At 36.7% G+C, this 26,964-nt stretch overlaps 1 protein-coding gene across 12 annotated transcripts in view; it reads left to right on the top strand.

The window, feature by feature from the left end:
- Positions 1–26,964, top strand: part of PDE1A (phosphodiesterase 1A) — a 228,638-nt gene that overhangs the window by 162,216 nt on the left and 39,458 nt on the right. For all 12 annotated transcript variants that reach the window (XR_007889836.1, XR_007889835.1, XM_051622889.1 and 9 more), the window contains 9 exons: positions 5,626–5,808; positions 6,206–6,272; positions 7,224–7,340; positions 8,752–8,892; positions 13,532–13,632; positions 16,153–16,278; positions 20,738–20,839; positions 20,959–21,079; positions 25,373–25,454. Coding sequence is in view for 10 of the 12 variants with exons in the window: in XM_051622889.1 (XP_051478849.1) it covers positions 5,626–5,808; positions 6,206–6,272; positions 7,224–7,340; positions 8,752–8,892; positions 13,532–13,632; positions 16,153–16,278; positions 20,738–20,839; positions 20,959–21,079; positions 25,373–25,454 (1,040 nt within the window). In the remaining 2 variants the exon portion in view is untranslated. The remainder of the gene's footprint in view (positions 1–5,625; positions 5,809–6,205; positions 6,273–7,223; positions 7,341–8,751; positions 8,893–13,531; positions 13,633–16,152; positions 16,279–20,737; positions 20,840–20,958; positions 21,080–25,372; positions 25,455–26,964) is intronic.

The raw sequence follows: 26,964 nt of genomic DNA, 5'->3' as shown, positions 1-26,964 counted from the left end.
ATTAAATTTAAAAAAGGAAAGTATATTAGCTCACAGTTATACCCCTTAAAAATATTTTTAATTATTAATATCCTAACCTGAATATTAAGATTGTTGATGGCCTTTGGCATGTACATCTGTGTTTATGAATAGGCAATTCATATCAACAGGTGAATGCTTCTGGTAACAGTGGTCCTTACTCCATTATTTATCTGGTGTCTTAAACACTGTTTTATCCAGAGCCTGCCATATTTAAGTGGTAGTTCTTAATATGAGGGCAATACTTCTGAGAATGTGCTAAAGTTTAAGAATAAAATATGTTGATAAATTGATAATTTCCTTTAGAAAGACATTTATGTACTAACAATGAATCTCAATCACTTTTGCAATTTGTCTGTCCCGAGTGGACGTCTAGATAATCTTTTAGTGGATGTTAGTAGAAATGTAGTAGACTATAGGGTATGTAAATATTGACTGAATATATTGATTCATACTCATTCAAGGAAAACAGTGAGATACTAGAACAGAAATAATTGATAATAATCTGAATTGGAGTACGAATTCTTTGCTTTCTGTGTTCTAGACCTAGAATAGAAATTTGATCAATTCACTTTTAAAAGGTTGATTATTAACTTGTTTAATTCACTAAACTGTAAAGAGCTAATACCTCCTTCTCAATGCCTCCTCTGGAAATCTTTCACTGTCTCTTAAGCTGCATGACTGATCAACACTAACGGATTTTTTTTTTCCCCATAGCCTTTATCTAATATTTTTTTCATTTTTCATTTTCTTTTCTTTCTTCTTCTCCATAGTACATCTGATATATTCCTAAGGGAAAAGAAATAAAATTCTGATTAGTCAATTACTATATTTAAAATCATGATTAAATGAAAAGAGAGCGAGAAATTATCATTCCTTGAATTTTGAAAAAATTGTTCTTGACAAAAAACATGCTACTATGCCAAGAAGATCAATATATTAGTTACTGTGACTGCAATCTCAATTGATTGCTAAGCTGAAATGCCATGGGCCATATCTTACTTATTCCCACAGCTGTCAATGGGAGTTCCACTCACTGAACTAACAGAATTAAGTAACACAAGCCTCCCCCTCTCCTTCCCACACATAGCTCTTCCTCATATTGCCTGTGCTTAATAGCCTAATTCCAACTGAGCAAAAGTATATCTAACCCTGAAATTCTGACTTTGTGTTGAAAAGGAGTACTTTCTGTGGCACATAATATTAGAGCTTTTTTGTTTTGTTCATTGCCATTTTTAGGTGTTGTTTAGCTTTAGGAAAGAAAAAATTAAGGTGTGTGCTTTGTAATAGTAACACTTATTTAATTCAATTATGATACTGGAGTTCGTGCCTCCCAGTTGTTTGAGATTTATCTCAGTAGAGTTTTACTTTGAGGCTGACTTTGTGGAACAACTGTGTAGCTTTAAAATAGAAAGTAAATCCTTGCCATCTCTGATCTTCAGTGTGGCTGATTTAGAGGATGAGGCTGTGAATCTTGTAGTTAATCCACTCCAAATATTTTCTAAGCTGGAGGTTCTAGCCTTGTGTTTGGCAGCTATGGTCACTTGTTATTTTGTTCACTTTAAGAATAGCATTTTTGAACCTATGTAAAAGTTTACCTGTTGCAAACTAGAACAGGTTGCCCAGGGAAGTTGTGCATGCCCGACCCCTGGAGGTGTTCAAGGACAGGCTGGATGGGGCTTTTAGCAACCTGGTGTAGTGGAAAGTGTCCCAGTCCATGGCAGAGGGGTTGGAACTTTAAGATCCCTTCCAACACAAACCATTCTATGGTTCTATGAATTTATCCACATAAACGATGATGTATTAATACTCAGTGATTGCATCAGAACGACATTATAATACATCTGCTCGGAGATACAGCTTGTGTTGTGGTTACGTTCTGTGCAAGAGAAGTAGTAACAGCAAGGACAAGCGTGTAGGGGCTGTGTGATTTACTTGGAGCGTTCACTGCTGTGATGTACATCAGTAGGACAGGGGCTGGCAAATTAAACATTGGTTCTTGTCAGGTGAAAATTTCAGCTGTTATGGTAAAGTAAGTACTGAAGTACTGTTAGTACTTCTGGTAAATGTGAAAGATTTCTGATACTTTTGAAGATTCCTTTGCTACATTTAGTAAAATTTATATATATAATGCACATTTTGTAAAGAGTAATTGTACTGGTATACCAATTTGATTTTTTTACATCTCAAGATATAAATTCACTTTATTTGGGTAATTTTAAAGTAGTGTTTTCAAAATCAGTGAGTAAAAGGTGAAGAATTACATGTATTTAAACAGAATCCACAATGTTGTGTATGTATACATAGATATGCACACCCATGGAAATATGACAATGCTATATTTTATAATCAACGTATAAATAGATGAATAAAGTTGACAAAAGTTACAAACTAAGAAATGAGTCAAATACTGGATTGTAAGAATTTGTGATAATTAAGCATAGTTTCCATGGTGCAATATATCGCCTAATTTATTTCCCTTCCTGAGTAAAATTACCATGAAATTATAGATCCATATAATGATCCATTTATTTGCATGTGTACACCCATATACATGCCCTGTCTCTATAATTATAGAAGAATAGCAATCATTAGTGAATGTATTAAAAGGCCATTTCTAGCAATGCATATGCTATGACTAATTTTCCCTGATAAGAATATTAGTCTTCAAAAGGTCAGGAAATAGTTACGAGATTAATAATTAGCCCTTGTTGCCTTTTGTTAAATGTTGTTTCAGTTAGTCTTATGAAAGTAGCTAATTCTTTTTGAGAAGTTACTAAGGTTATGTGTTGAAGGATCTGTAAGAGCTTGTACTTATACAGGATTGTGCTTACAACATGATTCTATGTTGCAGTTGCTTTACTATTTAAGTAGGAACCAGAGGCACTGAAACTCTCTTCCATAACTTATTGTTCAGTCACCTCTCATCAAAGAGCAGTGGTTTCATGAAAATTACTGGTTAAAGAAACACTTTTTTCAAGTTCTGTTTTCTCTGTTCTGTTTTCATAAAGTAACTCCTATTACTGTCATTTACAGACTGAATAGTCTTTTATAGATCTTTAGAAAGATTAGAGAAACTGCAGTGTGTCTTGCTAGCCTTAATTTGTATTCCAGCAGCTCATATGTGCAGAACTCAGCACTTGGTCCCAAATTCAGATCTTCATCAGATTTGGAAACTGATACAGAGTTCTGTTTCACACTGCACAAGTGATGTGCAGTATCTGCTGCATGCTCTGAGGCAGCCTAATGTCCATAGACCTTTAATCGCTGGAATAATTTCATATCATTTGAGTAACATTTGGAATAGTTACAATAATATGGTTTAGGATTAGAAGGTTTATTCCTTATTATACTACAAAAGCACCAAATGTCACATATTCCTCAGAAACATTTTTATTTTAGGGAATAAATTAAATTTATAGCCTTTGACCTATGGCCGGTCTCAGCCTTGGTTCAGTTTTGCAAGGTAATTTGCCCAGATCCTTTCCTCTGCACAAATCTTGCACCTCCAAAATAAATTACTGACTTTTGGCTCATGACCCACTGTCAGAAAATCTCATCGTACTTGTCCATTCTGCTTCTTTTGCACTCTGTGATAAACAGCCTTCCTAGTCTGATAATTCGTGTCCCTTTAAACTGGAACATTCCTGCAGTGTTTTGGGGGGCATTTTATGGATTATTTTTTTAAGACCCCAGTTGAAAAGTCTCACAAAATATGCTGCCAGCCGTATGAGCTGCTGAAACTGGCAACTGAACAGATGAACACTATTTTACGCTCATTGTTCACAAATTATTTATGTGACACTTCTGGCATCACGTTTCCTACTAGGCATCTTCCTAAAGTTCCTCAGACAGTATTAGATTTGCATGGAGATTCCTTTAAAATAGACTGTATTTAGGCTTTTCTTCATCATCCACATTGCTGCTCCATTACTCTACATGCCAAAGAAGACCTTGGATTAGGCAAAGGTTTGAAATCCTTGAAGGAGAGAAGTAGAGAAAGCAAAACGTGTGAAAGAAGAGCCATTGAATAGGAGCAGAGAGTGCACAAATAAGGTGAGCAATCGGCAGTTCGGCTAGCAGTCGAAAGAAAATACAGTAGCAGAGGTGAGAACATGAAAATGGAAAAAGAGTTGATAATTTTCCTCTCACAAATACGCATCTGTTGGCTGAATTCCCACCAAATATATTTCCCAGGAATCCTGTTCACTTAGAAGAGACCCAAGATTTAAATTGGCAAAAGGATTATCTGATAAGAAAATCACTCTCAAACTTTGTCCATCACTGCTTTGTGTCCAATTCATGTCAACCCGAGCAGTTTCAGAAGGACATCAGCAGAGAAGCAGATCTATGTAATCATGCAATGCTTGCAATTCAATTGTTGCCACTTATAATAAAACATTTTAAAAGGGTGACGTGCCTTACATATGCTCAGGTCATGTTAGCTCTGGAGTTTCTTGCATAATTGCATGAAGGAAAAATTGTTGTGACTAAATAAAGGATTTGGTTCTTGGAAAGAAACCCAGCAGGCTGAGAGATATGGGCAAATAACAGCAAGAAAATGGTTGTGTACCTACATCTGGTAGGTTTATAGAAGTGTAGAGTTGAATTCAAGTGTTGAGTCTGTTTTAAAAGAATAATTAATTACATTTTTTCTTCTCAATAGCTTGATGTCCAATTCAGTTCTGTTGAAGTTTCTTTTTTAACACTTCTATTTTAACACTTTTTCTGTTTTGTAAGAGGTGTCCCTAGCTATTCTAACTTTTTGAAAAACTAAGAACTGTGAAAACTGACTTATAATCTAATCTTGTGGAATATCTTTACTGCTATGGTTTTGTTACCTTGCCTTCAATAGGAATACTGATCTCCACACATAAGAAATTAATTCCTTCAAATACCTATGTTGCAATGGAATAAGATGATGAACATGTATACAGGATGCTCAGTTAAATGCGTTTTCTGTAGCATTGTTATGTAATACAATTTACTTTGCACGTAAGTACGAAGATATTTTTTTGTACCATTTTAGAGGGCAGGTCAGATGGACTACTGATGTTCTGTTACAGTAGTGACCTCTCTTTCTATATATGCTCATGTCAGCCACTGTTTTAGTCCTCTCCTCAGGACTGGATAACTCATTGTTTATGCTTCAATCCACCAAAGCTGTGACAGCTCTGTAGAAAAATCTTCATATGCCTTTACTTGAATATCTTCCATTTGAGTATCTTTTACCTTCTGGAATGTGAGCAGGGGGAGAGTGGAGTCTCCTTCACTGGTGACATTGAAGACCCACCTGGACGCATTCCTGTGTGATGTATTCTAGTTGACCCTGCTCTGGCAGGAGGGTTGGACTAGATGATCTTTCGAGGTCCCTTCCAACCCCTAGGATTCTGTGTGATTCTGTGAGAGAGTGAAGATGTTGTCTGTGCCCAGCTTCCCAGTGGCCTCAGTATGTCTGTCAGCGAAAACATTCACTTATTTGCTGAGCTAATTCTACAGACAACCTCTGCTCCTGTTGATTTAAATTTTGATACCTCTTCACCTGTCCATACTCCTTTTGCTCAAGTCTGCCATCTTCTCAGTTACCTCTTATTAATTTTTTTGTAGGAAGCTTTTGGACACCGAGGATGAGCTCTCTGACATCCAGTCGGATTCGGTCCCACTGGAAGTGCGGGACTGGTTAGCTTCCACATTCACAAGGGAAATGGGAATAGTGAAGAGGAGGTCTGAAGAAAAACCAAAATTCCGAAGTATTGTGCATGCTGTACAGGCTGGGATCTTTGTAGAAAGGTGAGAGCTTTGTTTTCTTATAATAGAAAGTACTGCATTTAACCACAGTAACTGTTGTTGAAGATCACTTAAGTGGTGGGATGAAGCTGAAGGAAATCATTGAACCAGGAGTTAGGTTTCAATTTCTGCAATCAATGTATTTTTCCACACAGAAATCCAGATGGAACCTCTAAATGTAATGAAATGTTCTGGACTTTGGAAAATTCTGGGATTGAACTTCACAGCTTGGAAACTTCTACATGAAAATGTATCAAAGACTGCACTAACAAACAAGAATAATACACCAGCAGAGGGGCTTTTCTCTTAAGTTCATAAAAAAGATTAATTAAAAGAAGATAAATTGTTCCAGTATTTTTAAAAGGAATACTATTACTTAATATTTTATTTGTTCTTTTAGGATGTACCGGAGAACTTCTTGCATGGTTGGTTTGGCTTATCCAGCAGAAGTGATAGTAACATTTAAGGTGAAATAAGTTTACTCATTGTGGATTTGAATGTATGTATTTAGTGACTTTTAGGATGAGATTAATAGTTTTCTACTGAACATAACTTAGCCATATTTAGTACTACGGAACTGAGCACAAAGAGCAGAGAAGTTACTAGTTAGAAATTAACAAATAGCATCTGATTCTTTTTATTGTTTTGTGGGTTAGTTGTGATTTCGTTTACATGTTATTGGAGCAGTAGGATGAAATTTGTATAGAAATTTGTATAGAAATGTGAGACAAGGTTTTATCAGCTCCCAGTGGTATGGTAATCAGTGCCTCAGCAGAATTTGTTTCCTTTTTAGGAAAGAAAGAGGAGAAGTAGGATTGGGATAGAGCTAACAAAAGAGGATGTAGCTTATGGAACAAGTACAGTATTTGCTGTGAATTTAAGGCATTATTGTAGTTCACCCAAAAGGCAATCTTTTATAGTAGTAAAGTTCCTGTGGCTAGCTATGCAATTCAAAAAATGATATTTTTTGAGAATGTAGTGCCTCAGTTTTTCTCCTGAAAATCGAACATTGTTGTATTATTCTCAAATTGATATATGGCTACAGTGTTAATGACACTGCATGACAGCCTATTTAAAGGATGGGTATTCACATTAGCTCCATGACATTCTGTAGACAATTTGTACAAAGCAAGTGAAATTTGAAAGATTAAGGCATTTGATTCAAAGCATACAAAGTTTCATAGGTCATGTTTCCAGTGTTTTATTCATAACTGCCACAACTCTTTTCATCATTATTATTGAAATAGTCATTAATGTGTTATCTTCAGTAAGACTTTGAAAGAGTTGGACAACAAAATATCATCAAACTCTTCCTCTTCCCCCCCAGAAAAACCCCAAACATCTTTTTAATGGTTAACTGGAAACCTGCTTAAACAGATGGGAAATTGATGTTCTTTTTCTTTTCCTCTCATCTACAGGATGTTGATAAATGGTCTTTTGACGTGTTTGCCCTAAATGAAGCAAGTGGAGAGCACAGTCTGAAATTTATGGTGTATGAGCTGTTCACCCGATATGACCTTTTCAGCCGTTTCAAGGTCAGAAACTAGCCAAAAATAAAGATATGTATGTAAAATCAAGGATGTCAAATTTAAAATACGAGACATCCAGGATATGTTTGAAATTACTGTACTGTACAATGCAGTGCAGAATTTCAAAGAATATGGCAAATCACCGTTCTACCAAATGGAACGTCACCCACAGCATGCAAATTTTTTTGCAACCCAAAAAGTAGAATGCTGTGCAGACCCATGTCAAGTCAGTTTGGGATGAGGTGTTGCTCATGAGCAGCTAAATGCTGTAAGCAATTAACAGACATATAATGTATACAGCCTGCTTACTCCACAGTACTGAATTAGTGTCACAGCTTCTTGGAACAAGGATTCCTAATAAGGCAGAAAGCTGTAGATAGTCCTAGGTACTTTGTTCATAGTCTAGATCGTAGCATGTTGTCCACTACTATGCAGGGGTTTCAGCTGAACCTTCCTCTCCTAACCAACTTGGGGGATATATGAATAGAAAGCTGGTTTTCTGTGGTGTTTGCAGAGTGTTGTAATACAATATGGAGTATTTATAACTGACACCAACAGGCTGAGATAAAAAATATGGATCAAAGTGCCAAATTCATCATTATAATAGTATGGAATGAGTTTCATTGCAGTTTTAAAATGTCCACTGCAAAACTCCATGCTCCATTTGAAGAGGCTGTGTCACCCTGAAGTTGGTTGGAGTACTTTTATTTTAACCAATAACTCAGACTCAGCTTTTCCCTTTAGTTTTTTCCCTTCAAGCTTTGGGTGCTTGAAGTCAGAACTGCAACAGGTGTACCATTTGCAACATGGTCAGAAAGTGCACAATGTTACTGACTCAGTGGGCTTATACCCATTCTCTGTCCTACTATGTATCTTGCAGGGCATTTAAATAAATAAATAAAAATATGTAGGAAAATGTAATTTTACTATATGGGATAAAAATGGGATTAGATAGTACCTGTATTTCATACACTGCCTAGAAGAGAAGGAAACGAAGGCAGACTGTCAAATTCAAGGAATCCTTGTCGTAGGCAAGATAAAACTGGTGAAGAAAAAGAGGTAATCCTATTGTTACACTCCTATCTGTCATGTCTTTAGTATGTGAGCAATCTGTTCATTCCTGGTACAGACAGACATGTCTTGAAAACTATTAGGTTTAGAGCTCTGCAGTCTCCTCTGCACTAACCATATGCCACACATGGTGTAGGCAGAGGGATAGAACATCTACAAGAATTGGGTGAAGACTCCCTGATGCATGTAAGATATTTAGATGCATGTAAGAGCTTTACATTTTACTTTTGTTCTCTGTTAACTAAATTCTATGTTGTATTCATTTGCATTCTATTTATTGCATGATTAACTTTGCAGCTGTTGCAGGAAAAAAAACCATATTTAAAAATGTTTTGCTTCCCCCTAGATCCCTGTTCCCAATCTTATTTCATTTGCTGAAGCTCTTGAAGTTGGTTACAGCAAGTACAAAAATCCGTATCACAATTTGATCCATGCAGCTGATGTTACTCAGACTGTGCATTACATAATGATTCACACTGGTATCATGGTAAGAAATATGGCAAAGTTTAATTTACTTCTTTTCTGAGCTTCTCCTGTTTTAGATACATGTGTACATTCATCTTTTGTTAAGGAAAAAGCTCCCTTGAAAACTGTGCAGAGATAGGTTCAAAACTACCATTCATGATGTGAATTTAATGTAACTTTAACAATTTTTCAAGGCTGGAACTCTCCTGATACAGAGGAAAAAAGAGAAAAAAATCCTCCTTAAATCCTTTTGCTTTTCCTTGCCTGGGCTAAGGCATTCTATATCACACTATATATCACATTTTCTGGAGTGGGCAGGTGAGAATTTTTCACTTCCACATCAGAGCCTGGGAGGTGTGATCAGGCAAGGAAGTTTTAGTATCTCCTGAGGTCCTGGCCATTGAAAGACAGACTGAATCAGTGCAGGCTTTCTCAAAGACCCTGCAGCTATTTTTTCTCTTAGTTTGTTTCTAAGCTTGTTTTGGACTGCTCTTCCATACTGTATGTGCCTATAGCATGCAGGAGATTGCATCTGCCTTGCACTTTGCAATATCCCAATATTTTTTAGTCTTTGCTTTGGAAACTGAGTCTGGGTGAGCATTTTTACTCTAAACACTTACCTTTGATTCAATACCAGCAGTGGGAATCTTCCCAATATCAGCTTGGTAGACAAAAGTAAATGCTGACTGAAAGAAAACAGACATTTCAGTCAATGCCTTTTCATTACCTGTCCTCACTAGGAATGTCCTCACTAGTGGAGTGATGGTTTCTGATTTCTGGTTTTAGGGCTGACTCTAAGTGTTCATGCTCCAATATATACCTAATAAATCATAGTCATTGGCTAATGTTAAGCCTTTTCTCACCAAAAGTTTTGCCTTTGGCTTCAGCATAGGGAAGAAAAAGTCCCTGGGCATTGCAGGATTTAATTCTACTTTTGAAGGAACATGTTTTTAAGGCAGTATTTTAACACAAGTATTACTTGCAGCCTAAAACCTGGAGTCTTCAAAAGACAAGATTTCTTTTCTTATTGATATGTTTTCTTGAGAAAGGACTTCCATACCAGACTGAAGAATAGGCTAGGCAGCCCTTGCCAAGATCACTCCAAACCATAATTGTTGTATAAGGTGTTAATCTATCAGAATAATAATTTACTAAAAGAAAAAGCTTGAAGAGATTAGATCATGGTTCCTATCCTACCCTTGTCTTCTACTGTAAGATCAGCTGCAAGCATGAAGTGATATGAGATGTCTTTGATGCAGTTGTACATCTGGATAGCAACTTGACAGGAAGGAAAATCCCTCTACTATATTATCCATTATAAACATCTCTTTGGCCTGTTGTAACTGTGGTCCTCAGCCCTTCAAAAAAACCAGTAGCATCCATATTTTCTTTGGGATATAAGGACAAAGTTGCAACTTCCAGAGCTATCACAGTGAATTTGAAATTTTTAGCCACTTATTAGAAACCTTTGCAACACACTTTGGATATCTCTGAACACTGAATAAAGGAACCTATTTTATATTTGAATATCTGCTGTTCCACTGGGTGCACAGGAGATAAGAGAGGCTTCTCCAGCTGAAGCTTTACACTATTAGCATCTTAACTGTGTAACTGAACTTTGATGTGATTTGGACAACTGTTTGCAGAAAATCTTAGACTTTATTGCCGTTACTTTGCTGTAAAACCTGATTAATTTTGCAACACTGCTGCAAAATATTCCTATAAAATTGGGCCAGGTTTTAAATAATCACATTTGAATTGCTAAATTATGATATTGGAAAGCTCTTGGAAAGATGTCTGACTAGGACAACACTTAGTCAAGAGTGCCTTCAAACAGATGTAGTTTGCCAGGCAGAAGGAGCGTTTATAGAAATCAATGTCTGAAAGAAGACTAAGAGATTCTGCAGCTTGCAAAGTATTTCTGTCCCAAATATCATTTGCAGTTTGAGAACACATCAGTATCATGCGAATGTTCTATTTAACTTGTTGGGTTTTTTTTACTGTTGCCTGGTTTACCCTACAGAACCCTACTCAATAACTGTTTGAAGTTTGCTTCTTAAGCCAATAGTTTTCAGAGTATGTACATTGTAATGCCTCTCCAGCGCTTCACCTTCTAACAAATACCTGGATTGGAGTCAATTTGATGCAATTTTGTATCAAACTCCTGTGTATTTTTTGCAGATCAGTGTGTGACTTGAAGTTAATGTGCTTTCATTGTCTTTTAAGGAACTGATGCTGACTCTCAAATCTTGCAAAAAAATTGCTGTCTTCCTTGGTCACTTCTGAAAGACATACTGAAGCAAATGTTTCAAAAAGCTGGGTTTTAGAAAATCCTTTTCAAGGTTCCTGTTGTTGAGGTCATACATTTTGTATCTTCTACAGGCACTTGGAAAGCAGCCATATTTCAGCATTTGCCAAAAAATTTGGTGGGTTAGAGGTAGAGCCTTTAGTGAGATTTCAGTGAATAATAAGACATATTCAGAGTCACATTTAAAGAAATTACAACTGTATTTTCCAAAAGTTACTGTCTATCTTAAGAAGCAAGATCCAACCACCTCAGATCAATGTGTTAGAAAGTTAGATATCACAGATGGCACACAATCTATTAACTTACCCGAGAGATTAAATCCCAGATGATATGACTGAAATATATAACTCAAGCTCACATTTGTGAAGTCTTCATCTTTATAAAGATGTAAGAACCCAAGTCTCAAGGAATACATCTTGTAAAGAACTTTTGAGTCATCGATCATCTTCCCACCATCCCTTTTCTCCTCCCACGTACCTGTATAGCTCTAACTAGTGGAAAAAAAATTCTTTACTGTCAATAAGTGGATTGTAAGACTCCCTTTCTTACTAATTTTTGAACCCATCATTTTTTTAAAAATAGTTTGAACTAGAGTTCATGAAAAGTTGGAATGTATCTGTTTAATTATATGCTATTTATAATACTGGAAAATATCTCTCAATAGAGGAGATCTTTTCCAATAGGTCCTACACCTGCATGGCACACTATCTTCTAGGAGGAAAGCAGGTTCCAGCTCTTCACAGTCTTGTGGGCCCCCAGATACCTGCTTTTCCCTCTCAAAAGAAAAACACTTGTTAACTGCCGCTGTAAGAGCTTTCTCCTGCTTCCTTACAAATCCTTTAGCTAAAGAAGTTCTCTCATTCTCTAATTTGAGTACTGATCTGAATTTTGACTATAGAGTTACAGTCTCAAGAATACTTGCTCTCATATATCACAGTATGAAGTTAGTATAGTCCATGCATACTGTTTGTAAGGAATGCTCTTCTATTTATAAATGCATTGTCTAGCAGCTATTTTGGTTACTTAAAACGTTGATCTTTGAAAAGGCTTCTTAGAGAAAAAGTTTATGTTTAACTTTAGTTACTAATAATTGCTGGATTTCTATTTTATTTGGTATGTTGAAAGCATTGTGGAAGCCAGGACTGGTCATGGCCTGGTTTCTTGTGACACACAATACAATGAAGGCCATGGTTTCCATTTTTAGAACTGTTTACAGTACATTTTCATTCCTCTTTTTTAATCTATACTTCTTCACCAACAGCCAGTACTTGTTGTTCCTCAGCAGTCTTATTTTGTCACTGAATGACCTGTTTCGTTATTCTCAAATTACTTACGAATTTTGACTGTTTCCTTTCTTCTTTGAAAGAAGTACTGCTGTTGGCAGTTCATACTATTTCTGGCAGCTTATACATCTTATATCCATTCATACACATGTATGTGCATACATGAGTGTGTAAGGATGAGATAATTCTTTGATCCTTTGCTACAGAAACTTGCTTTTACACTAAAAAAATCTGAAATATGTGTGGAAATACTTGACTGACGTTTGACTTAATCAGTCCTATGACTGTGGGGGTTAATTGTCATATTATTGTTCTACCCCCATTTTTAGATAGAGTTAATTTTCTCCTCAAGGATAATCTCTCATTCAAGAAATAGATCTTGAAAGATAAAATAACAGATTATTTTACAAACTGAGCGATACAGAACAACCTTAGTTAGCAAGAGGTATGAAAGTGCACAAAACTCTGGGGTCTCAATTATCTTGTATACATTATCTGTATTAACTTTTGCTCTATGTAACTCTATACTAGCCTTATGCTAATATGAAGTATGAAAAAATTTAAAACAGAATAATCTTCCATGGGCTTAATTTTACTGCTGTGTATACTGGTAAAATATAGTTAATGCTGATGTTGTCCCTAGAATTTATTATAAACTGTATACATTGTTCACTAAAAGACAAATTATAACATTAACTTCATATCAAGTTTTTAGATTAATATAGCATAATTTGGCAAGTGTCATATATGGGCTAGGAGATTAGATTCTTTCTACTCAAAACATCTATGAAGTATACCATGTAATTATCTTAATAACTTCTTGTATTTTTGTTTGCCAATATTTACTTTGCTAGTGATCATAAGGCCATTTGTCTTAGAGAAATTATAAGTACAAGGAGTGATTTTCCTGTGTAATACTGAAGTGTTATGGATATATAGCTACTTGGAATAAGACAAGAATAAAGTTTATTGAAGTTTAAGGTAATGCAAGTTATTTCCAGTACTGCAGTGTTTAACCTGAATTAGGCTGTTTTAGAAAATATGACTGAGATTTTCTTTTTGTTTACCAGCACTGGCTCACAGAACTGGAAATTTTAGCAATGATCTTTGCAGCTGCCATCCATGATTATGAACATACTGGGACCACAAACAATTTTCATATTCAGACAAGGTAAGAGGAGTGGTTTCTAAAGTGTCATATCTGGAGTTTGCTGTTCATTGGTCTGAACTATTTCATACCTCTTACTGATGCAGTCAGGAAGTAGCTATGTCATTTCTGATTTTACAAGGCTTCCTTGACTTGTGTACAGTTAATGAGATTGCTCACTTGAACAGAAACAGTGTGGCGAAGTAAGGAGTTAGCTCCATAGTATTTGAAATGTATTTTGGAGCTGATATGTCAGGGGAGACTTTAAAAAGATTCAGAGAGTGGACTTGAAAACCTGTCACTCCTCTCTTCACTTGCTTAAAATGTGACAAGTCTGACACACACATTTCTTTCACGGTGTCTCCAGAAAAATACCACCTCACTTTCAGCAACGTGTCTGCTCTTAAATTCAGGTGCTGCACTTTATGTCAAGTTGTGTATTAAACTTACAGGCTCCTAGTACAGCCTTCAAGTACGGCTTTAGAAATCCTTTCCGAGAGCCCTCTCCTAGCTTATCTTGACAGCATCTGCAGTAGATACAAAAAAGAAATTGAGAAAGAAATCCAGCTTGAAGGTCAGGCTAACTGTATTATGTAGGCATGATGTTTCATCCTAGCCTCTGGTCCAGAACAATGGTATAGATCTCTTCCCCTGAAAATATTTTCAGCTTATCAAGGGAAAACAGTGACTAGTCCATTATGGGGTGTTAAATGGTACATCTCATACTTAGCCTAGTAGAAAGCATCTTATTTTTCTCTCACATGAAGCTATACCTTGGTTTTGGTGTCCTCAGTTGGGACAAAAGCCCACATGCTTTTGAAAAAAAAATTGTTAAGCAAAACACTGACATATTCTAGTGCTAGAAATACTACTACTTTAGATGGAAATATCCTTGCACTCACCTATACAGATAAAATGCCCGATGGTTACATTTAATTTATATCCATTACATACTGTGCCCTTAGATGTGCTCTTAAATAATGAACAGATTCTAGATCTGCAGCATAACTAAAGACATAGTTCTTTTCTCCCTTAGCATATTTTGGCTAAAAATAAACTTCAGTTTGTTGTTCCAAGTTTATAATACTTTTCTATTTTTGTCCTTACTATTTTGCTCTGAAATATTGAAAAAGAGGAAACATGAGTTAAGCTGTTAGCCTTTGGGTTTTACTTGGACATACTTGCCAACAGGTATTTTATATATTGTTTTGTGATGGAGCTCAGTCTTCTCTCTTAGTGGAACCTGATCCTGATGTGGCATCCCAGGGTAGTGATTCCAGGCTTCTTTTGCCTGAGAAAAGCAGTCATAGCAAGTCTTAGCACTATTTAAGGCTATCCTTAAGTAGCTATGTGGGTCAAAATGTGCTTCATAAACACATGTGATTGGGAAATCATGTTTTTTCCCATGATATTAGAAAGATTGTGGTTGTGAACAAATCTATTATTTAGGTAGGTTATGGTTTGTTCCCTCTAAATAAAGTTTCCAATTGCATTTAAAATTGTTAGATTCATTGGTATCATACCATACGTGGGGGTGGCTCAGCAGAAGTTGTTGAATTTACCTTATTAATAACAAAGTAAGCTGTGCAGCTAAATCATCCCACCTTTCTTCTACTGCAGACTTTTCAGCTGACCAAATTGAAATACACAGGAATAGTTTTATCAGAACAGAAACGTAGAAGAGAGAGGAGACCTGAGGTTGCTTAGCAAGTTAGATCAGATCTTGGGTAAACAAATTCACCAAGAATTAATGAAGTTTGAAGCTAAGTAAGAGAAATCCATAATTTTTTCCCTGAAAATTTATGAAAGTCTGTATGTAATTTTGGCAATGTAGGTTAGTCTTTAATTAAAGAGGGAAATGATGCTGTTGAGGGTGCTAATGTTATGCTAAGGGTGTGCCTTTAGGAAGCACTTGAATGCAATAAAATTTCAGCTTAGCATCTCTTCCATTCCTTTGTTATGAGGCTCAAGGTTTGGCTTTTTTTCTGATTAAAAATAAAATTAATTTAAAACATAAATGGAAGTTTTAAAGTATTTTACTTTTCACAGCTCCTTCTGATTATGAGTGACAGAGGCCAAAGCAGATCTCAGAACAGGGGTAGTAATTTCATAATAATTTCATAATATGCATAATACCAAGTGTGCAGCTCCCTCTCTTGGTGTATGCATTGCATTTTGCACAGTTTTATCTCCAAAGAATACTCTGGAGGAGCCTTATTAGAGCATTTTTGTTGCTCTGTGATCCTATCTACAGTCAAGAAGCTCAAAGATCTCACAATTTTTTTTTCACAGTCATATCATATAAATAAAACATTGCACATTTAAAAATATTACTTTCCCACAAACAGCATATGCAATTGTATAATGACAATTGTCTGTGCATTTAGGGTGGAAACTATCAGCTTTTGATACAATAAATCCAAATAAACATAGTGTGCTATGTAGTCAATAGTTCTCATAGAGTATATGCATTACTACCCTCCCCAGTGGGATCATCTGGATACTCTTGTAAATTCTGCCTTTGTTTGTTTGTTTGAACACTAGGTCAGATGTTGCAATATTGTACAATGATCGTTCTGTTCTTGAAAATCATCATGTAAGTGCTGCTTATAGACTCATGCAAGAAGAAGAGATGAACATCCTCGGAAATTTAACCAAAGATGACTGGAGGTAAGACCTACACTGACATTCAAACTTAATTTAAGTATTTAAAAATAATAAAAAACACCAGGACTTCTCTGTGGAGTCTATTATAAGAGCTTAAATTACAGGAAGTAACTGGCACTGGAAGGAGTAATGGATATCTAGAGCTCAGGGAAGGCTGCTGTGTTGTAAAGAAGTACTCTTTGGGAGATTCCATACAATTTTCCAAGTGAGGTTGTGCATTTATGAGGCACAGTGTTGGACTGTGTGGGCAGTGTCTCAGGTGAGATAGCTCTTCAGGAAAACCACAGGGATGTCCCTCTTGAGCTAGGTTACCTTTTTCTAACTGGGTTAAAACATGGGTGCAGAGTCACACTCTGCTGCCAGTTGGAGCACTACTGCCTCTGGGATTTCTGCTGTGTAGCATAGCACAGTGTAGTTACATCCTGATGAAGCAGTAAAAAAACAATTATCTGGAGAGTCCAACAACAATAAAAGGGCAGAAACACTACAGAAATATCTTCTTCTTCCTCTCAATTTTAGTGTAATTCCTGAAGCTGAAAGAATCCTTCAATACTGGAGACCACCATAAATGATTATAGTTTGGGAATCCTTGCAGCAACATGCAGTTGCTCTAGCTAACAGAAATTTGTCTGCAGCTAGTACAATGGATCCCAGTTGTTCGCTTTTGTTATGTCACTGAGAAAAAGAGGGATAGGCTGGTAACTCCTGTTAAAAAAGTGTTTCCCAATGGAGAGAGGAGCCAGTGGTTTCCAGGTGTATATTTATACTTATTGCTCTGCTGGACTGCAACAGAATAAAGAGAGGAATGTGATAGATTATCTTCACGTTTCTGACTCACACTCTTCTCTGCATAGATTGCTTAGTCTGGTCTTCCCATGGTTCTTTTTCTTTATATTATGGACCATTTGCTCTAGCTTCTGTTGTATTAAATTTCTCCATGGTTTTTTGACCTATAATGAACTACCACATTACTTCAGAAGTTGCTCAATCACACAGACAAGGTGTGTTTGCACTTGCTTTTCAGTCTTCTCACACTGTAACCCAATTTGGATTTTCTGGAGGATTTTAGTTTAGTTTTGTGAATTTTGTTTGCAAACAGTGGCTGCACAGATCCAGTCCACTCTTATATGTAGCCAGTTTGAAGTTGTTGGTATTTGGCAAGCAGAGAAAGTAGAGCTAAAGGTTTTTTGTTGGACCTGTTCAGTACAACTAAGAAGATACGTATGAAGTGACTAATGAGCTCAAGCAACTAAATGAGGACACTCAGTTCAATGGTTTGTCTCTTAAGGAGACAATTCCAGTCCATACTTTCAAACAAACTGTTAACTTCCAAAGTGCCCGTCTGAGAACCTGCACAGCCCATTGAAGTCTTTTACTTAATTTAGATGAAATTATGGTTTCCTGATATTAATTTCTAATATCAAAAAATACCTGTTACTCTGTCATCAGATACAGTTGTTAACTGGTGCAATGACGGATATGTTAGCCGCTTAGAAGAGACTCTTCAATTTTCTAATTATTACTACAGTGAACTTCTTGGACCTATACTGAAATTCCTGCTGTTAGACTAACAGCTTTGAAGTTAGCACTGAATCAAATTGGCAGTAAATTGAAGTTATGAATTGTTGAACTTTATAATGTGCTTTCTGGCACTGATACATTTCTTGACTACTGTCAGATCTGGTTTTTTGAGTTCCAGTGATTTCACCTTTTTAAAGTTTAATACCCTTGCCTATTTAAACTGTGGTTCTGCTAATTATTTCAGAAGAGGATGCAAAATGACTGAGAATGACTTTATAGTATTACTTTTTCTTTTCTACATGTTAATGCTAAGAAGATAAATGAACTAATAAACTGTCAGCTTCAATGAAGCTTAAAACATAGTGTTTGGGCCTAAGCAGGGAAACACAACAGCATCCTGGTTAGGATGTCCTTTGCTGGAAATCCATGTGACACTCATAGTAATTTCTCACTCTTTTCTCAACTCTGAAAATATATTCCTGTCTTCCATATTGTCTTGTTTCTTCCACTTAGTGCCCCTAAATAACTGAAGAGGGATCCCTTCTTATCCCTCCTCCTCCTCTGATTTACCAGGCTTCTGGTGTTCTAGCACCTACTGTGTTACATCAACAGTAATAGGTGGTCAGAAAGAATTAATGTCTCAAACCATTGCAGCCATAAAGTGTACAACAATATATTGCCTGATTATATAAAAAAGACTAACAAATTGTATACAATTGTATACAATGCATAATGAACAGCTTTTCTTTCACAAATTCTCTTGGGAGTCTTCTGTCTTAGGAAAGAAAGATTGCTATAACTTGCAAAATGAACATTTTCTTGTCAGTTCCCAGCTTGCTTTTGCTCATCTTTGCCTGTCCCAGAATTCTTTTCATTAGTGTCTATCTGACTAAATGTCTTTGTCACAGATAAATCCAGGTAAAGCTGGTTTCTGTTTGTTTTTTTAACTACTCTTCTGAGAAATTAATGTGCCACTCCTTGTGTTATGTTTATTACAGCATTATTCATGTAATTTTTTCACATAATCTTGCATCTACTTTTTGACAGTATCCTATCCACAGGACATATGGGCATAGAAGGGTTAAAAAAAGATGATAGCACAGGACATGACAGTTTACTTAAGAAAAAAGGAATTGTATACTCAAAACCAGTCATCTTCCCATTGTAGGGCCCCCCAAAACTCTGTGTGCTGTACACAAATAGTGTTACCACTTCCCATCATAGAACTAAAGATGACAACAACTATGTATCCTTTTCCCATGGTAGCATGAGCAATGTTAACTGGATTATCCTGGTGCCTGTAGTTGTGGACTGCTTAATGAAGCGAGCAAGCATTTCTGTCCAGGAGTTACCTATGAGACTGGCTGAGATCTCCTTTAATATGAAAATGTTGTTGTGGTTTTTTTTTTTTCCTGGGAAACAATTTAGGAATGGTTTAAGTCCAAGACAAGTAACGTTCTGTGCAGTGGCAGTAGACTGAGCATTTGTAACACTAGTAGAGCTGTTTTTTGTTGGTTTGGTTTTGTTTTGGCTTTTTTTCCAATGAGTTTGACTGTGTTTGAAGAGTAGTTTCAAAGCAATGTGGTGGAGGAACAGCTGGGATGCAAATTCATGAGTATGTTATGATAAGGTCAAATAAGTTAAGGCATTTTCTAATTGCTATGGCGGCATATTATTGAGTAGAAGTGAGAGCATTGAGTCTTTATCTAGTTACATCAAAGATAATCAGAAATAAATACACAAAAATCAATGAGGAGTGTCAGCTTAAATTTGCAATTATTTTGGCTCAGAAGCAGTCTTGATAATTTTTTAATGAACTATTCTAACAACCCTAAAGAAAACTTAAGTTTACCTCTTTACAATGTAGTCCTTTAAAAAAACTGCATTGTTAAGTAAATCAAAGATATTAATACAGTATGAAAGATCAGTGAGAATGACTATGGTAGGATTCTACTGTTGTAATTGATACTTAGAGATTCTTAAGATTGAGGGTATGTGGATGAAGATATATGGTGCATAATGAAAGATTTAATGTGATGAGTTGTCCCCAATATATGTATGAGCTACACTTGCACAAAGATCCTCCTAGGCCATTTAAAAAGCATATAAATAAAGACACAGTAAACTCCTACATGGTCTCTATCCAATACATCTACATCAGGGAAATAGTATTCTCTAAACCAGTAAGTATTGTTGACAAAATTAATATACTTTTATATAAACTGAGAATTTGTGCTTTCTGAGATGATTCATGTTTTACTATTTTCATGTTCATTTAACAGAAAGCTGTTGGACAAGCTAACATCTCTGACCCTAATACCAAGATACAGATAAATTATAAATCCTGAACTTGTTATGATTCATGAAATAGGCATTAAGGTATTTTTAAAGGTATTTTTGAGATTAAGTGTAGTTTATAATAATTTCCATGTATTGGTATAATGTTGATAGAATTTCAGATATAATACCTCTTGCTCTTCTGAGTGTTTCCATAGCCTTCTTCCTAGGTTTGGTGGTATGCCTGCACTGCTCTAATATGATAGTGGTAATAAGAGACACAATGTATCCTCTTGTATAGTGGTAAAACCACAGTCCAGCTGTTTTTTTGAAAGCTCTACTGCTGGAAAAATAAGGAAAGACTTCTAATGAGTGTCAAAGCTGCATGTAATTTTAGTTTATACACTAAAAGAGAGGAATTACAAAACAATTTAACTCTGAAACAGTGATTGCAGAGTGCATTTTCTGAAGTATGTCCTTTTGCAGAATCCCTTTAGGATACAGCATTCAAGTTGTTAATGATTTCTTTACGTGTTTTTTAAAAAGTAATAAACCCCTTGATGTTGTTTAGAAAGTTATAAATTAACAAGTACTGCTTAAACAAATGTACCATACATAGAAAAAATGAATTGTAATCAGTCATTTTGCTTTTAATTATTTGTAGGGAGTTGCGTAGCTTGGTCATTGAGATGGTCTTGTCTACAGATATGTCGGGTCATTTTCAACAAATTAAAACCATGCGACACACTCTACAGCAGACAGAGGGGTAGGTTATTTACCATTCTGTTCATTATCTGTAGCCTTTCAATGAACTCATGTGCAAGAAAAGAATGTAAATAGTTGCTTTTGTTTTGAGATAATTGGAGCATGTCCTTGAATTGACAGGGTAGACAAAGCCAAAGCCATGTCTTTGATTCTACATGCAGCAGACATAAGTCATCCAGCAAAAACCTGGGAACTGCACTACCGGTGGACCATGGCCCTGATGGAAGAATTTTTTCGACAGGTGCCATCTTTTAAATATTTTAATAAATCTAGTTCAAGAGGCAATGGTTACACAATTGAATCTTTTCATAAGTCTGCCAGCAAGGATGCTGTTCGTTGTGATTGACAAGCATAGTCAGTAGTATATATTCTTTACTCTTCATACATACCACTGACATTAATTCAACTTTTATGTGCATGAGTGAGATGAAATTATTATAGCTCTGTATCTATTTCAGCTGATTCCAGGATTCTGAGTGTTGTAGCATTTTTCTTTCAATAATAATAGAACTTGTCAAGCTGCTTTCATTCTCCAGACAGAGATTTATATATGCTTAGAGTTATAAAGAAGCACCAGCAGGGTGGAAAAATGGGTCAGAGCACAAAAAAGTCAGTGTGTTAAACCCTGAGTTTGTTGGGCCACTGGCGCTAGAAGGTTCTTGCTTGGTTCCTAGAGGTTCTTTATACAAATTCACAGTAGGGAGCATTAGAACATTCTTGACTCTAGGCGTTGCACTGGGGAGACACACTGGAGAGCTGGTGCCTTATTCTAATAATGAATGGACTGTTTTATGGAAATACTGAGTACAGTCAAGAGTTTGTGTCTGCTTCTGTAAATGGAAATGATGAGGATTTTGAACTTGAGAGGAAAAAGGAGGAGAAGATTACCCCAGAGTTATATTATTTGAAAAGGTCAGGAATGACCAACTGTAAAAACATTTTAGACACAGAGGGACAGATTAGACAGAGCCCATGGGACAGTGAGGCAACATGTCCAGTCAATTGGATGCAACATCAGCATTTAACAGTACCACACTGGTTGTTGAGGGCATAGAATCAGCTAATCACAGAATCTTAGGGGTTGGAAGGGACCTCAAAAGATCATCTAGTCCAACCCCCCTGCCAGAGCAGGGTCACCTAGAGCATATCACACAGGAATGAGTCCAGGTGGGTTTTGAATATCTCCAGTGAAGGAGACTTCACCACCTCTCTGGGCAGCCTGTTCCAGTGCTCTGTCACTTCACAGTAAATAAGTTTTTTTCTGATGTTTACATGGAACCTCCTGTGTTCCAGTTTGTGCCCATTGCCCTTGTCCTATCACTGGACATCACTGAAAAAAGCCTGGCTCCATCCTCCTGACACTCGACCTTAACATATTTGTAAACATTGATTTGTAAACAGTCTCCTCTTCTCCAAGCTAAAGAGACCCAGCTCCCTCAGCCTTTCCTCGTAAGGGAGATGTTCCACTCCCTTAATCATCTTTGTGGCTCTGTGCTGGACTCTTTCAAGCAGTTCCCTGTCCTTCTTGAACTGTAGGGCCCAGAACTGGACACAATATTCCAGATGTGGCCTCACCAAGGCAGAATAGAGGGGGAGGAGAACCTCCCTTGACCTACTAACCACACCCTTTCTAACGCACCCCAGGATGCCATTGGCCTTCTTGGCTATAAGGGCACATTGGTGGCTCATGGTCATCCTCCTGTCCACCAGGACCCTCAGGTCCCTTTCTCCTACACTGCTCTCCAGCAGGTCAGCCCCCAACCTGTACTGGTACACGGGGTTGTTCTTCCCCAGATGTAAGACTCTACACTTGTCCTTGTTGAATTTAATCAAGTTTCTCCCCACCCGACTCTCCAGCCTGTCCAGGTCTTGCTGAATGGCAGCACAGCCTTCTGGTGTGTCAGCCTCTCCTCCCAGTTTAGTGTCATCAGTAAACTTGCTGAGGGCACACTCTGTTCCCTCATCCAGGTCGTTGATGAAAATATTGAATAGTACTGGTCCCAGTACTGACCCCTGAGGGACTCCACTAGCCACAGACCTCCAACTAGATTCTGCCCCATTGACCACAACTCTCTGACTTCTTCCTTTCAACCAGTTCATGATCCAGCTAATGTTTTAGTTATTCTTTTATCCTTTCATTGGAAGTTGTTACTGGATCCCAAATAAGCTGCTCAAAGAACTGAGAAGGGTTTAATAATTAAACTACCATGTATGTATTTATGCAACTCCACAGTATAAAACATGAAGGAGTCTCAGGCTGTAGAGGAGTGTGCAAGGAGCTGAATTATTTTTTACACATGCTACCAAAGATAGCATGAGTGAAGTACTACCAACAAATTTGAAGTGTGATGAAGTAACTGTACATATACAAATGCACTGAACAGGGCAGGCATAGGAACTTTCCTGCTTCCTAGGTGCACTGGCTTGGTTGTGCATCTTCTGGTCTGTTGATCTGAGTCCACGTGGTGGAAGTCTCTGGGATTTCCAAATCTGTGTCAGCCAAGATGAAGTAGTCCAAATATGTACTAAACCCGCTAATTCCTCCACTTCTTTTCTATGAAAATAGTAGTTCACCTACCTCTACTGCTTTACAGGAAAAAAGCAGCAGAGCCTGAAACTGCTGATGCAAAACCAATGCTTTAACAGCCAGCTTTCAAGGTAGTGAGCACCAGCAAAAAATGAACATTCATCTAGAAAAAGAACTTTATTGACTGCAGCTAGTGGTTAAAACATGTGCCAGTCTTAATTTCAGGGAAAAAACCAAACAACTCTTAAAAAAAAAAACAATTACAGAACTTGTGTTAGAATGCCAAGGAAAATCTGAGCTACTTGTTTAAAATAGAAACACACCCACCCATCTGAAAACCTTAAAAATAAATAAATACTTGGCTCAAGTCACTCAAAGCAGTATCACAGCTCCTATAGCATTCTGCTATAGGTTTTAATAGAACCAAAAGCACAAAAAGACAATATGTCCTGTGAGTTCAGCACCTGGGAAATATTTTTTTTACTGTTTTGATCTTTATCTTAATTTTAAATATAACAAAATTCTAACAATTTAAATATCAATGCTGTGTTCTTTACTACAGTTTTGAATAATTGTAGATTTACATAATATTTAAGTATTAATTAGGTTTTATTTTAATTGCAAAGAAATTAATAACTGGGTTAAAGAGACACTTGAGAATGTAAAAAAAATTCAAACTGATTCCTTGCTATTGTGAAATTGTGAAGTTAAGGGAAGATTTAAAAAATAGTATTGCTAAAAATCCTATATTCAGCAGTGGCTGAAATTATTAGGACTACCGAAGTTTATATTATATCAGAATCTGGCTGCTCCATTTAGATGGAGATAATCCTAGCATTGCTCCTAGTATTAAGTGTTCATGTGTTCTACACTCTGAAGTCAAGTTGCGAACACTTGGGTGCAGAGTTTAAAGGCCATAGAAGACTGTCCACTTCCACATGGAACACAATATGCAAGCTACATCTGCTCTTGTGGCTGAAGTGGTTTTTTTGGTATTGTAGTTCTAAACTTTTCCCAAATCTACTTCAATGATACATAACAAAAAGACTAAGGAAGACTGATACTGCCCCTTTCATCCATAAGTTTCTGATGAGATCTCTGGTAAAATTATACGTTCACATTCCAGTCTCCACTGAATGATCATGAAACAGCCCTCTCTATAACTATTGGAATATTTAGAGCCATTTTACTTGAAAGATTAAGTTTTCCTATATCTACAATGTCAGTGCATCTGGGGACCAGGTTTCTCCAGGAAGACAAGTTGTAGCTTCTTTTGAAAGATACCTCTTCAGGGTTTTTTGCACCACTAGACTTCCTTTTTGAGCTTTTGCAAGTCAGTTCGTCTACCGTGCTGCAAACAGAGATAACATCATGTCTGCAAAGACTGTTACAACAACAGCAAAAAACATTTAATGTGTTAGGTGTTGAAATATTTTCAGAACTAGGCTGTACAAATAATCTTTGTAATGAAATTGATCTTGTGCCTATTTATGGCTTCAGCAGCAGCAGGATGGTCCTGCTAGTGACAATGAGTTGAAGCTGGATTGTGCCTTTGACCTGTGTAAATCCTTTGAAGGAATTTTACATATTGGATAAACCAATATAATAGAAGGAGACACTTAGTGTTTGGCATACTATTACAAACATGTCTAAATATCTCCAATCCTAATACATCTGGGATCAGAAGGACTAAACTGTGAATGCTGAAGGACTTCAAGATGTTAAATCTCATTGGCAGATGCCTGGTTCTTGCAGAGTACTTGCTTGCAATAAGTTTCTTTTTATAGACAATGTAATATGTAAGTTAGGAGTTTGACTTTTACTTTTCCTGAAAATTTCGAGATAAACAATGAGGGTTGGTTTTGGTTTTGTTTTTTCGACTGTGGCTTGTTTTTACTTAACAATATAAGTTGAGAAAGTAATCTGTTGAATACATGCTAAGAATGTTCAGATTCCTTTGTCTCTCTATCAAATATGTGCTTATAATATGAAATATGTTGTTTGCAGGGAGACAAGGAGGCTGCTTTAGGTCTTCAGTTTTCCCCACTCTGTGATCGCAAGTCTACTTTGGTAGCTCAATCCCAAATAGGTAAAGGCAAATTGTGTTTTTCTTTTTCTTGTATGTGTAGTGGCATGTAAAATCATGTGGATATTTCTTATACCTGTTGTGAATTTTAAATGTTCCAAATGCTATCATACAGGAAGTATTTCTTTGCACCAACTGTTCACCAAACTCATATGCTCTTACAGCAGAAATGTGCTGGTCTCAAAAGAAGATGAAGTAATTTCAGCATATGTGATGCAAGGAGGGGTAGGAGAGGGATTAACCAAAGTACTGGACATGAGCTCAACATGTGCTGTACACACTTCTGAGTTTGGTAGATCACATCCTGAAACAGATTGACACTCCCTCAAGAGCTCACAGGTCTGTCTCTACTACAGTCTGAAAGCCTGGTACGGTTCTGTAGATGCATCTCAACTTAAAGCTAATTCATCCATCAGATCTCTGGACTATAGTTAAGACTGTCAGTGTGGCAGAGTCGAACTACACAGCATCAGACTTCCTTGGGTTGACAATGACCTCTGTGTTCTGTTCCCATCATCCTAATTGCATTTTGGTCAAGAGTGGCAATGGGGGTCTTGGCTCTCTCTATCCCCGTTTCCATCAGTAATAATAAGGAAATAAAAATTGATAAAGATGACTGGGGCTAGTTACAAGGAGGTACCCTAGAAGCATACTGTGTAAAGCAGCATGTCCTACCAACAGCTGCATGTGTTTTGTGAGTAAACACAGTACTCAGGAAGAGATTTTATAGGTGATAGTATCTTGTTCTTGAATGGAAGCACACCATTGTGTCTGATCTTGTCACTCAAAATATCTTTTATTCCATTTTGGTGGGACTTGAAAGACAATGTGCTTGAGCTTCATACCTGCTATAGGAGGGAAGCTGGATCCTAGGCTGAAGCCCTGTTCCTCACCTTTGTTCTGTTTTGCATGGGTAGAGTATAAAGACATCTGGAAATACATTGCTAGCTCATGTTTTAGTTGGGTTGTGGGGTGTGGTTTTTTTGTTATTTTCTTTTTCTGTTAAGTGCTCACCAGATAATAACACTTCATTCTCTCACTGTGTCATTCCATACCTTGATGAGCACTTTAAAATGTAAAAGACATTGTTCAGAGCTGACATCTCAAAACTGTGGGATGAATGCTGTCTCCTAAGGATACTACTTGTTCCCTTCACCAATTTGACAGAATGCTCCTACACAGTGTGAAATAACACTTTACCTCTACAGAATAATAAACAGCAGTTTGAAATATTAACTCCTTGGCAAGAAGGTCCTGATGGTAAAAGAGACAGTATGACTTCTAGCCCCCTGGCTCAGTAGTACTTTCCCTTCTATTAAATAATTAATATTAATTTCAAATTGTAGGTGAGTTCTGCAGTGCATAAAATTTACAAGAAAAAGCAATTAAAAGCTAGAATTAGTAATATCTATTTATATCTATACAGCTTCATATGTTTAGGGTTTTAGTTGTGCTTTTATCTTCAAGATTATACTAGTGGTATCAAGTATATTGAATCGGGACTATAGTCAGA

This window comes from Apus apus, chromosome 6 (assembly GCF_020740795.1).
Source record: "Apus apus isolate bApuApu2 chromosome 6, bApuApu2.pri.cur, whole genome shotgun sequence".
NCBI lineage: Eukaryota > Metazoa > Chordata > Aves > Apodiformes > Apodidae > Apus > Apus apus.
This window is presented reverse-complemented; position numbering and strand designations above follow the sequence as displayed.